The 12,500-nt window shown below is 40.3% G+C and overlaps 1 protein-coding gene across 1 annotated transcript in view; it reads left to right on the forward strand.

The window, feature by feature from the left end:
* Positions 1 to 12,500, forward strand: part of LOC307253534 (myosin-7B-like) — a gene marked incomplete at both ends in the record, with an annotated part of 60,774 nt that overhangs the window by 1,434 nt on the left and 46,840 nt on the right. Inside the window, 7 exons of the mRNA XM_080031641.1 lie at positions 614 to 757; positions 890 to 1,046; positions 1,486 to 1,513; positions 2,523 to 2,616; positions 3,049 to 3,141; positions 3,433 to 3,496; positions 4,663 to 4,761. Coding sequence (XP_079887767.1) covers positions 614 to 757; positions 890 to 1,046; positions 1,486 to 1,513; positions 2,523 to 2,616; positions 3,049 to 3,141; positions 3,433 to 3,496; positions 4,663 to 4,761 — 679 coding nt within the window. The remainder of the gene's footprint in view (positions 1 to 613; positions 758 to 889; positions 1,047 to 1,485; positions 1,514 to 2,522; positions 2,617 to 3,048; positions 3,142 to 3,432; positions 3,497 to 4,662; positions 4,762 to 12,500) is intronic.

Raw genomic sequence — 12,500 nt, forward strand, 5'->3', positions numbered from 1 at the left:
GTTATTGGTGATAATGGGTGTGAAACACTTATTTTGCGGTCGACAAATCCTAATTCAGATCTGGACTAAACAATTTTGCACCTTTAGTAAGGGTTGAGATTGGCCTCAAGGAGAAAGAACTATTTTTTGAGATACAAACTTAAGCCACTCAACCAATGAATTATCAATACATAGCTATTTACATAGAACAAGAGAAGAAAAACTGTTCATTTTTATTATTCAACATTCCTGTGCTGTAGCAATGATTTATAGCCAATTGTCTTTGTTAAAGGAATACTTCACCCATACGGAACCGGCGTTCTATCATTATAAAATCTCTATTATAATATAATGAATGAGGTTTTTCTTCCCTCAGTCTTTTCCTCAGTCTTCCCTTGGCCCAGCTGTCCTGTTAATCCTAACCCTACATTTTTATAGAAGTGATGTCACAACTGTAAAATGTAGTGTTAGACAGTGAGACCATAAAACACTCTTTCTGCCTTTTCTCAGGCTAGGATGAACCGATTAAAAAAAAAAAAGCACATTTATACTCCATAGGATCTCAGAGTTCAATACACCTTCATATTTCCACTGGTGAAGTAGGTTTTTAATGTAGCCTATTTGTGTGTTCCAGTTCTTGATAGTGAAGGAGGACGAGCTTCAGCCGACCAACCCGGCTAAGTTTGACATGATGGAGGACATGGCCATGTTGACTCATCTCAACCAGGCCTCGGTCCTCTTCAACCTCCGCAGAAGATACAGCATGTGGATGATCTATGTGAGCTCTGTCTGTCTGTCTGTCTGTCTGTCTGTCTGTCTGTCTGTCTGTCTGTCTGTCTGTCTGTCTGTCTGTCTGTCTGTCTGTCTGTCTGTCTGCCTGTCTGTCTAACTCATGTCCCTTTATCTCTAGACCTACTCAGGGCTCTTCTGTGTGACAGTGAACCCGTATAAATGGCTGCCGGTCTACTCCGCTGAGGTGGTGACGGCTTATAAAGGACGCCGCCGCGTAGAGATGCCTCCTCACATCTACGCCATCGCAGACAACGCCTACACTGACCTACTGCAGAGTGAGCTGTCTGTCTGTGTGTGTGTGTGTGTGTGTGTGTGTGTGTGTGTGTGTGTGTGTGTGTGTGTGTGTGTGTGTGTGTGTGTGTGTGTGTGTGTGTGTGTGTGTGTGTGTGTGTCTGTCTGTGTGTGTGTGTGTGTGTGTGTGTGTGTGTGTGTGTGTGTGTGTGTGTGTGTGTGTGTCTATCTGTCTGTGTGTGTGTGTGTGTGTGTGTGTGTCTCTGTCTGTCTGTGTGTGTGTGTGTGTGTGTGTCTGTCTGTCTGTCTGTCTGTCTGTCTGTCTGTCTGTCTATCTATCTATCTATCTATCTATCTATCTATCTATCTATCTATCTATCTATCTATCTATCTATCTATCTATCTATCTCTCTCTCTCTCTCTATCAGTGGATGAGGAAATAATGTCTGTTGTTTATTCACGTGCCTTTCTCTTCCTCCACAGATCGTGAAAACCAGTCCATGCTGATCACGTAAGTCACACACAATATGGGCAGAAAAATGCAACACACACATTATTAATACAGCAGGAATATTAAAGGGCTACTTCACCAGTGGGAATATGAGGGTGTATTGAACTCATCACAACTGTGCAAAATGTAGTGTTAGACAGTGAGACCATAAAACACTCTTTCTGCCTTTTCTCAGGCTAGGATGAACCGATTTCTAAAAATGGTGCACATTTATGCTACATAGGATCTCAGAGGTCAATACACCTTCATATTCCCACCGGTGAAGTAGGTCTTTAATTACATATGAAAATAATAATTCAATAAATGTAATTCTACAAGACGGCTTTTACAGTCATACATTTGAAAATGTTTGACTTAAAGGAGTACTTCACCCATACGGAACCGGCGTTCTATCATTATAAAATCACTATTATAATATAATGAATGAGGTTTTTCTTCCCTCAGTCTTCCCTCAGTCTTCCCTTGGCCCAGCTGTCCTGTTAATCCTGACCCTTACTGTGATGTCACAAGAAGGAAACTGTAGAGTTTGACAGTGAGACCATAAAACACTCTTTCTGCCTTTTCTCAGGCTAAGATGATCCAATTTAATTTTTTTTTGCACATTTATACTAAATAGGATCTCAGAGTTCAATACACCTTCATATTCCAACCGGTGAAGTAGGCCTTTAATACTTATATACTCAATACTTTTATTTTTACGCCAGTAGATCTGAATGCTTCTACCACCACTGGCTATATAACATTTATCATATTTCGTACCCTGTTTTTTTTTTTTTTTTTAAGATATTTTTTTGGCATTTTTATGCTTTATTGACAGTGCAGAGAGACAGAGGTGAAATGGGGCAGAGAGGGGAGTGACATGCAGAGAACGACCGCGGGTGGGAATTGAACCCGGGTCTGCTGCTGGGCCCGGCCCGGGAGGGGGACGCCCTACCAACTGAGCTAAAGGCGCCCCCATACCCTATGTTTTCTAAACTCAGCTTAAACGTCTGTTGTTTGGTGCTTTCAGTGGTGAGTCCGGCGCAGGGAAAACCGTCAACACCAAACGAGTGATCCAGTACTTCGCCATCGTCGCTGCTCTCGGAGAAAACGTGAAGAAAGGAGTAAGTTCCAATCAATAATCTTTCTCTGTAGTTATTCAATTGGGTATTTTGCGAATAATTGGGATTTTATAGCAGTCTTTATAAGGTTCTAGAACACACAGGATGTTAACATACAAGTTTTTTTTTGTTTTTTTTTTACTTTTATTTTAATGGTTTCACAAGTTTTTTCAAATACGGACAAAAACACAATAAGTAGACACATACAATACATCATGCATGCATCATATCGTCAGAATATCATACCAGCCCCATGTCTAGTCTGTGACCTGTTTCTCTCTGTGTGTTTCAGTGTAATTTAGAAAACAAACACACACACACACACACACACACACACACACACACACACACACACACACACACACATGAGTATGAATAAAGGTTGAATGAAAATTTAAATGAAATGTAACCTGTGTCTCTCTCTGTGTGTTCCAGTGTAATCTAGAGGACCAGATCATTGAAGCTAATCCCGCCATGGAGGCATTCGGCAACGCCAAGACCATCCGCAACGACAACTCCTCTCGATTTGTGAGTTAAATAAAGTTTAGACTTTTCTTACAGTAGCTACGAGGAACTTTTAAATATTTCTGAAACAGTCTAATTTTCCCTCTGATGATCATAAATTACATGTTACAACAAACGAGACCATCAGTTCAAAGAATGCTATTTATATATAGTTTTTCTTTATGCCTTTGTCATGGGTATATACGCTCACCCACAGGAATAACAGCTGGTGTGGTAAAAACAAAAACACTACTGCTGACGGCCAAAGCTTATGTTGTGCAAACGGTCTTATTTTTCTGTGTTTTTGTTTCTCAGGGTAAATTCATCAGGATTCATTTTGGGCCGAAAGGAAAGCTGGCGTCTGCTGACATCGAAATCTGTGAGTCACAGTTCCTCAAACAGTCAACACTAGTTTGAATTTATCTCTCTTCATGTAAAATAAGTGTATACTTCTTCCTGCTCCTTTTCGGGCATGTCACATCAATACAGATCATTTTCTTTCTTTTTTTTTCTTTTTGTGAAGTCTTTTAAACATAAATTTTGTTTATTGTATTTTTATGCTTTTCATTTAGTTTTGTATTGTTTTTGATATGTCTGAAATAAAATTAAAAATTAAAATTAAATTAAAAAAAAATGTCTGATGACCATATTTAGCAGGTTTATGAAAAGCTTCACGAATGTTTTCTGGATATTGTAAAATCTTAAACATGAAATCAAATTTTTATCATGCCTCTCACAAATTGTATTTATCTATTTTATTTTATACTTTTCTTTTAATATTTCCACTGGAATCGATTACTATTAAAAGTGACGTTTTTTTTTTTTTTTTTTTTTTTTTTAATTTTTTTTTTATTGATTTTTGGTGTCAAAACATTTCAACATCATTCCTCACAGCTTCTGTGTGTGCTCTCCATGACATGAATAGTACGCTTGAAAAATGATCTCAAAAGTACACACATACCGACACAATACATCAAATAAATACAAGTAAAAGGAACAGTAGAACAGTTAGGGAGTAGTCTGTTTGTTTGTAAATTGACTAATGTTCTGTGAAAACAAAATCAGGCCTTTGGGGCGTTACAAAGTGAATCCATTTTTTAAAGTGTGAGGTAAATTGCTCTGATTTATGATTGACAAATGCTGTGATCTTTTCCATCTTGTAAATGTCCATTGTGATGTCCATCCATCCATTTGTGTGACGTTTTTTTTTAATCTAATAGTATCAAACATTTGATATTACATTTGATGATATATCTATGATTATAATATAAATAGTTTTTGAGATACAAGCGTTTGTCAAATTACTAATGTAAAAAGAAGCAATTATCTTTCTATTCTATTCATTTGGAAGATGTTTTGTATTGAATACTATTCGATTATACCATCGGTGTATGAGTGTGTGTATGAATGGGTGAATGTGGTAAGAAATGTAAAGCGCTTTGGGGCTGAGAAAATCGGCTAGAAAGCGCTATATAAGTCAAGTCCATTTACCATTACTATTGAAATAAACTAGACGATGTTTTTCTGTGTGTTTTTTTCTCTCAGATCTGCTGGAAAAGTCCCGAGTTGTGTTCCAGCAGTCTGAGGAGAGGAGCTACCATATCTACTATCAGATCATGTCCAGCCAGAAGCCAGAACTGCAAGGTAAGAATAATAATAATAATAATAATAATAATAATAATAATAATAATAATAATAATAATAATAATAATGCTGATAATAATAATAATAATACTACTAATAATAATAATAATAATAATAATAATAATAATAATAATAATAATAATAATAATAATAATAATAATAATAATAATAATAATAATAATAATAATAATAATGATGATGATGATGATGATGATAATAATAATAATAATAATAATGGATGGATGGATGGACAGACAGACAGACAGACAGACAGACAGACAGACAGACAGACAGACAAAAAGGACTGAGCCTTTATGGTGCGCGCTCTATTCACTACGCCTCGGAGCGCCCTGTAAACTTTTCTGATATTTATTGGGAGCAACAACAGTTAGTGGTCGGGCTGGGATGAGTGGTCAACCAATTCATGTCCACACTACCTGCACCTTACTGCTTTTTTGCACTTCTGGTTGGACGCTAAACCTCATTTCGTTGTCTCTGTACTCTGCACAATGACAATAAAGTGAATCCAATAAAAAAATTAATAAAGAAGAACGAGGGAAAGAGGAGAGAAAGTACTTGTAGAGGAATGCTAGAAACGCCTGAAGGCAAGGCAAGGCAAGGCAAGTTTATTTCTATATTTATTTCAAACACAAGGCCACTCAAAGTGCTTTACAGGGGCAAGATTAAAATACATAAAACACATTAGAAGACATTTAAAAGCGAATGAAAAGAAGTAAAACATTTAAATAAAATAAAAAGTACAGGTTAAAATGGAAACAGAAAAGTCTTCAGACTCGATTTAAAAGAACTGAGGGTTGCAGCAGACCTCAAGTTTTCTGGGAGTTTGTTCCAGATATTTGGTGCATAAAAACTAAAAGCTGCTTCTCCTCGTTTAGTCCTAACTCTTGGGAAGGGAGCTAGTCTAGTTTTATATGTATACTGTGCTTCTAGTAACATACATAAACATTATATCACACTATAATACAATGAACAACAATATATAGAAAACTCTTAATGCTTTAAAAAAATAAAACTATTGAGAAAATATGTAGGCTATATTTAGAGATTTTATTGAAATGTTCTTATTAATCAAGTGACAAGTCCATACATTTTTTCATTTCATTAAACCTTTATTTATACTTGAAAGAGAGAAGATTTACAATGATGTCGAGTGAAAAAAAGTCCATACACGCTGCCCTATGGACAGCTTGTGTTTGTTATGAGTGAAAGTCAGCCCCTGATTGGTTCATGTATTCTCTGACGTCAACATGGATGGATGAATGGTGAGATTGGGCCGGTCTCATGAGGCGATTGATGACTACATGATCCAATCGTTCACAGATAGATGCTTGGTTGTAATTTTATCATTGTATAAAACAACAATATAGTAAATGGTAAATGGACTTGACTTATATAGCGCTTTTTAGCTGATTTTCTCAGCCCCAAAGCGCTTTACATTTCCACAATCACCAATTCATACACACACTCATACACCAAAATATAATAATAATTAATTAATAATTGATAGGTTTTATATAGCGCTTTATTGCCTAGGCACTCAAAGACGCTTTACAGGGTTCCTGGTTCAATTCATTCACACACAGTCATACTGGTGGTGGTAAACTACCATAGTAGCCACAGTTGCCCTGGGGCAGACTGACGGAAGCGTGGCTGCCATTCAGCGCCAACGGCCCCTCCGACCACCACCTCACACATACAGCAATCATACTCATTCACACGAGGCAAGGTGGGTGAAGTGTCTTGCCCAAGGACACAACAACCATGACACAGGTGGCCGGGCGGGGATCGAACCGCCAACCCTTGGATCGTTGGTCGCTTAACCACCTGAGCCACAGTCGCCCCAAAATATGCATTAAGAAAACTCTAAATGCTTTAGTGAAATACAACCATTGAGAAATATGTATATTTAGAGATTTTATTGAAATTTTCCTATGAATCAAATCCAATTTTTTTTGAATTTTTTGTGGGAGGAAACCGGGATACCCGGAGGAAACCCACGCAGACACGGTGGATCATGCAAAGCCCTGACACATAGAAACCAGTGTGTGAGTGTGAGTGTGTGTGTGTGTGTGTGTGTGTGTGAGTGAGTGTGTGTGTGTGTGTGTGTGAGTGTGTGTGTGTGTGTGTGTGTGTGTGTGTGTGTGTGTGTGTGTGTGTGTGTGTGTGTGTGCTTGTGTGTGTGTGTGTGTGTGTGTGTGTGTGTGTGTGTGTGTGTCAGGAATAAATACTGAACCTCCGCTCTGCCCTGTTGACTGATACAGTGTGTGTGTTATTAAGCTGTCTGTTAGTGTGGGGCCTGGTCACTCAGTCTTATCAAGTTGATGCAAAGGTTTGGTTTTTCATTTCTAAATTGAAGGCAAGGGTCTATAGGACAATCTAACAAAATGGCCACAATCGGAATCTCAAACTCTTAATTTTCAACAACAGCAAAAAAATACTCAAACCAAAGTTATAGTTACACAGCCTCGGAAAATAATAAAGAGACCAGTCTGGATTTTTCTTAAATCTTCATCTCTACATTACTTTTTGAAAACGCTCTAAATGACAATATTTTTTATTGTGAATTTGGTAGAAATGTTGTCAGTAGTTCGTATTATAAAATCCAAAATGTTCATTCTACTCAAACATATGCCTCTAAAGAGTAAAACAAGAGACACTGAACATTTGGAGTGGTCTCTTCATTTTTTTCTGGAGCTGTAGACCTTTACCTTTCAATATCTAAACGAAAACCAAAACATTTGCATCAACTTAAAACTAAAACATTAAACCGCCTATGACCTAAGACCATATACAATCATATATGGTACAAATGTGTATGGCTCTCTGTCTTTCAAGCTGGGGTGCTTATACTTACGGCGGTAGTGAGGGGTTACAAACTTCTTAAATCGCCTCCAGAGAGAAGGCTTCCTCGTGGGTTCTCCCGGCAGCTTTGTGGGCTCGTCTGGCTCTTTTATCTCCTCCACATCCTCTGGGCGTCTCTTCTGTGTCTCCTGAGATGAATTTGAGGACTCTTCATCCGACACGTTCTCCCAGTGTGGGAAAAGGAAGGGGTTAAAGTACGTTTGTCCATCGTATGTCAGGACCTTCTTTGGGCGTGGCTCATAGACCTCTCGTTTGGGCTTGAGGCTCCTCTCCTTCGTTGGCTTGTCCAGCTCTTGTGGCAGTTCTTCCCATTTCGGGTAGAGAATGTCGGGTAGAGAAAGTCTTAGGGGCTCTTTGGGTAGTTGCTTGGCTTCCATAGATATTTTGTCAGCCTCTTCTTCTGGCTGTAGGGAGGCTTCTGCAATCAGCCCACACTCCTCTTCTGGTGCCTCTTGATCTTCGGCCTCTTGTATTAGCTCTTCCACCTCTCCTTGTGGCGGGTTAATTACCTCCTCTGTAGGCTCCAGGACCTTCTCTCTTTGGTCCTCAACTTGGACCTTCTCCGTTTGGTCCGTGATGCCTCCAGAAGCCGACAGCTCACACTCCTCTGCTGGTGCCTTTTCGGCCTCTTGATCTTCGGCCTCTTGTGTTAGCTCTTCCACCTCCCCTTGTGGTGGGTTAATTACCTCCACTGTAGGCTCCTGGACCTTCTCTGTTTGGTCCGTGATGCCTCCAGAAGCCGACAGCTCACACTCCTCTGCTGGTGTCTTCTCGCTCTCCTGTTTGGGCTTCAGGCTCTCTTCTCTGGGCCTGTGGAGCTCCTCTGTCTGGTTCTCCCACTCCGGGTAGAGGAAAAGTCTCGGAGGCTTCTCAGGTGGTTGTTTGACCTCCTGTGGTAGTATTTCAGCCTGCTCTTCTGGCTGTAGGGAGGCTTCTGCAATCAGCCCACACAGCTCCTCTGGTGTCTTTTCAGCCTCTTTATCTTTAGCCTCTAGTGTTAGCTCTTCCACCTCCCCTTTTGGTGGGTTAAGGACCTCCTCTGTTTGGTCCGTGGTGCCTCCAGAAGCCGACAGCTCAAACATCTCTTCTAGTGTCTTTTCGGCCTCTTGATTTCCGGCGTCTTTCTCTGACTCTTGGGCGTCCTGCTCTGGCTCCTCGTCCTCCTCTGAAACACCAGAGTCTGAGCTCAGTGAGTCGCTTTCGCTTTCACTAGAGACTTCTGTCAGGTCTGAGGAGGTGTTTGACTTGAACTCAGTCCCTTCCACCTTCTCCTCCATCGCCTGATCGGTGACTGGATCTTCTTCCTCTTGCTCCTGGATCTCCTCAGTTTCCCCTTGGGCTACTTCTGCTGGTTCCTCTGCGTCCTTTCCTCCTTCAATTGGTGACCTTACAACGACTTTATTTCCAGCCTCGTGTGTAGGCTCTTCCACCTCTCCTTGTGGTGGGTTAAGGATCTCCTCTGTAGGCTCCTGGACCTTCTCAGTTTGCCTCTGGGCCACTTCTGCTGGTTCCTCTGTGTCCTTTGGTGGCTGCTCAGCTTCCAGTGGTGACCTTTCCATCTCTATATTTCCAGCCTCTTGTGTGGGCTCTTCCACCTCTCCTTGTGGTGGGCTAAGGAGCTCCTCTGTAGGCTCCTGGACCTTCTCGGTTTGGTCCTCGACCTCCTCTAGAACTTCTGAGACCGTGATGCCTCCAGAAGAGTTTAAAACCTGAAGTAACTCGGAGGCTTTGGTTTTGAGCTCGTCCATTTCGAGCTTCATGGCTTCCACCTCGTCCTTCAAAGCCTGATTCCTTCTCCTCAGTTCTTCGTTCTTAGCCACTAAGTTCCTGGAGGCCCTTCTACGTTTGACGTTCATCTTCTCCATCTTGGATATGATTCGTTCAGCCACCTTGAGGGCTTTATCTCCCGCTTTAGGCTTTTCCACCAGCTTCATGTCTTCAGCCTTTACCTCCATGATCTGCGGCTGATCTTGCTCCGGCTCTTTCTCGTGGCTGTCAGGCTCCACATGTTCAGGTCCAATGGAGGAAAGGCTCATAGTGAACTCTGTCTGGAGCTCCTGCACCTCCTCCTGCAGCTTTAGCCTCAGACTCTGCTCCTCCTTCAGTCTCTGCCTCACCGTCTGGAGCTCAGACCTGCAGATGGATATGACTTGTTCAGCCTCCATCCGCATCTCCCTCTCCTCCCCCAGTCTGGAATAAGCCGTTTGGAGGCTCTCAGTAAGACTCTCCACGATGGAGGCCTCACGAGGGAGCTCCATGCAGACACCCTCTCCATGTGTCTGGACGTCCCCCATGTGTTGGTGGATTATTTCCCCCAGCTGCCCCACCTCTTGGCTGGGAGTCTTGGCTTCAGGCTGGGTGGTGGTGTGGAGCTCCTGGTCCTCATTATTCATGCTTCTACTGCTGCTGCCATCTATGAACAAGCCTATATTACAGAGCTCCTTCCAGTTCTCTTCTGGAGGTCCCATCTCCAGGTCCACCATCAGGGCCCAGCTCATGGCACCGGATGGGGTCGATTCCTCTGTCGAATTCTTCTTCTGATCTTCCATTGCTGTTCTTAAATTATGATACTCCAGATTATATTATAAAATAATATATAAAATAATACAATCGCTCTCCGGTTGGTTGTTTGTCGAAAATAGTTTTCAGTCCTTGAAGTCTCTGGAACAATAAAAGTGTTCTCAGTCCTCGATGTTCTGTCTGTCTCAGGTCCTGGTTCAAAATCCTGGTCTTGAGTCCTTGGTTGGATCTAGGTCTACTTATAAACTTTTAACATTCATCTGTGACATCATTTGTGACATCATGCATCTACATATTTTTTTACCAACATTCTATTTTTTTCAATTATGACTCATCCACATTCCGTTGATCTCACCGATGCCTTTGATGTTTCTGTGACATCATACGTAATTTATTTATTTTTTTGCCAACATTCTATTTTTTTCAATTATGACTAGGGTAATTCCTTTGATCTCATATCACTATATAAGACAGAATCTGTGACAAAATGGCCACCATTCCAACATTCCACACATGGAATCAGTCACATACTGATGAAAATACACAACAGCTATAAGGAATTCTGCATGATAATTACTTGTATCTAATTAAAGCATTTTTATACTGTACTTTTGTTATCATACTTTCAGTTTGTGTTAATTCTAGCGCCCCCCTTTGGACAAAAGCAGTAGTTTTTACTACACAAGCTGTTGTTCCTGGGTGAGCGTATACCCATGACAAAGGCATTAAGAAAAACTATATAAAAATAGCATTATTTCTTTGCACTGATGGTCTCGTTTAATGTTACATGTAATTTATGATCATCAGAGGAAAAAATTAGACTGTTTCAGAAATATTTCAAAGTTCCTCGTAGCAACTTCCCCTCTATCCCTTCCCTCAGCACAAACTGCTCTTATGAAACTGTATCACTAAAATATCATTCTCAAACAGTTCAACATTGTCAAAAACATATTGTTTCACCTTTTGTACACACAAATGCAGCAGAAAACTTTGACGATAAAATTACAATATAGGCCATTTGCATCTTTTATCCTAATCCTTTATCTATATCTATCATACTATGCACTGGCAGAGCAAGTATGTGTGTGTGAGTGAGTGAGTGAGTGAGTGAGTGAGTGAGTGAGTGAGTGAGTGAGTGAGTGAGTGAGTGAGTGAGTGAGTGAGTGAGTGAGTGAGTGAGTGAGTGAGTGAGTGAGTGAGTGAGTTTGCTTTTGCGTCCGCGTCTGCATGTGTGTGAGAGATCTGAAACTATATATTGATGTAACAAACGTGGTTTTCATGTGTTCCAGACATGCTGCTTGTAACCTCAAACCCGTACGACTATCACTTCTGCTCTCTACAAACATAGCCTACATATACATGAAATAAAATATACATATAATAACTCTGTCTGCCTTCAGGGTTAAAGGCCTACTTCACCGGTTGGAATATGAAGGTGTATCGAACTCGGAGATCCTATGTAGTATAAATGTGCAAAACAAATTGAAATCGGATCATCTTAGCCTGAGAAAAGGCAGAAAGAGTGTTTTATGGTCTCACTGTCTAACCCTACAGTTGCCTTACTGTTACATCACAGTAAGGGTCAGGATTAACAGGACAGCTGGGCCAAGGGAGGACTGAGGGAAGACTGAGGGAAGAAAAACCTCATTCATTATATTATAATAGTGATTTTATAATGATAGAGCGCTGGTTCCGTTTGGGTGAAGTATTCCTTTAATTATGATGGTCACAAAATATGATTAATTGATGTAATAATAAAAACAATAACAATCATTTTATTTATGGGCACCTTTCATGACACTCAAGGACACCTTACATTACGGTTTAAAAAAACATTATCCATATTCATATTCATATATCCATGAGTAGGCTATGTGAGAATGCTACAATAAAAATCAAATATGATTTCTGTTAATTATGATAATGAGGAAATATATTTTATTGCTGTAATGCGTTTGTGTTTGTTTTTTCATCTACACAATTTCAAAAAATCTAATTCATTATTTAAAATATTCGTAGGGTGTGTACATCATTTACAAGGTCATTAAAGGCCTACTTCACCGGTTGGAATATGAAGGTGTATTGAACTCAGAGATCCTATGAAGTATAAATGTGCACATTTTCTTTTTAATCGGATCATCCTTTCTCTTTCTGTGATGTCACAGAAAGAGAAATGTAGGGTTAGACAGTGAGACCATAAAACACTCTTTCTGCCTTTTCTCAGGCTAGGATGATCCGATTTCAATTTTTTTTGCACATTTATACTTCATAGGATCTCCGAGTTCAATACACCTTCATATTCCAACCGGTGAAGTAGGCCTTTAATTACCTATAGT

This window comes from Ammodytes marinus (assembly GCF_949987685.1).
Source record: "Ammodytes marinus genome assembly, chromosome: 7".
Taxonomy (NCBI): domain Eukaryota; kingdom Metazoa; phylum Chordata; class Actinopteri; order Uranoscopiformes; family Ammodytidae; genus Ammodytes; species Ammodytes marinus.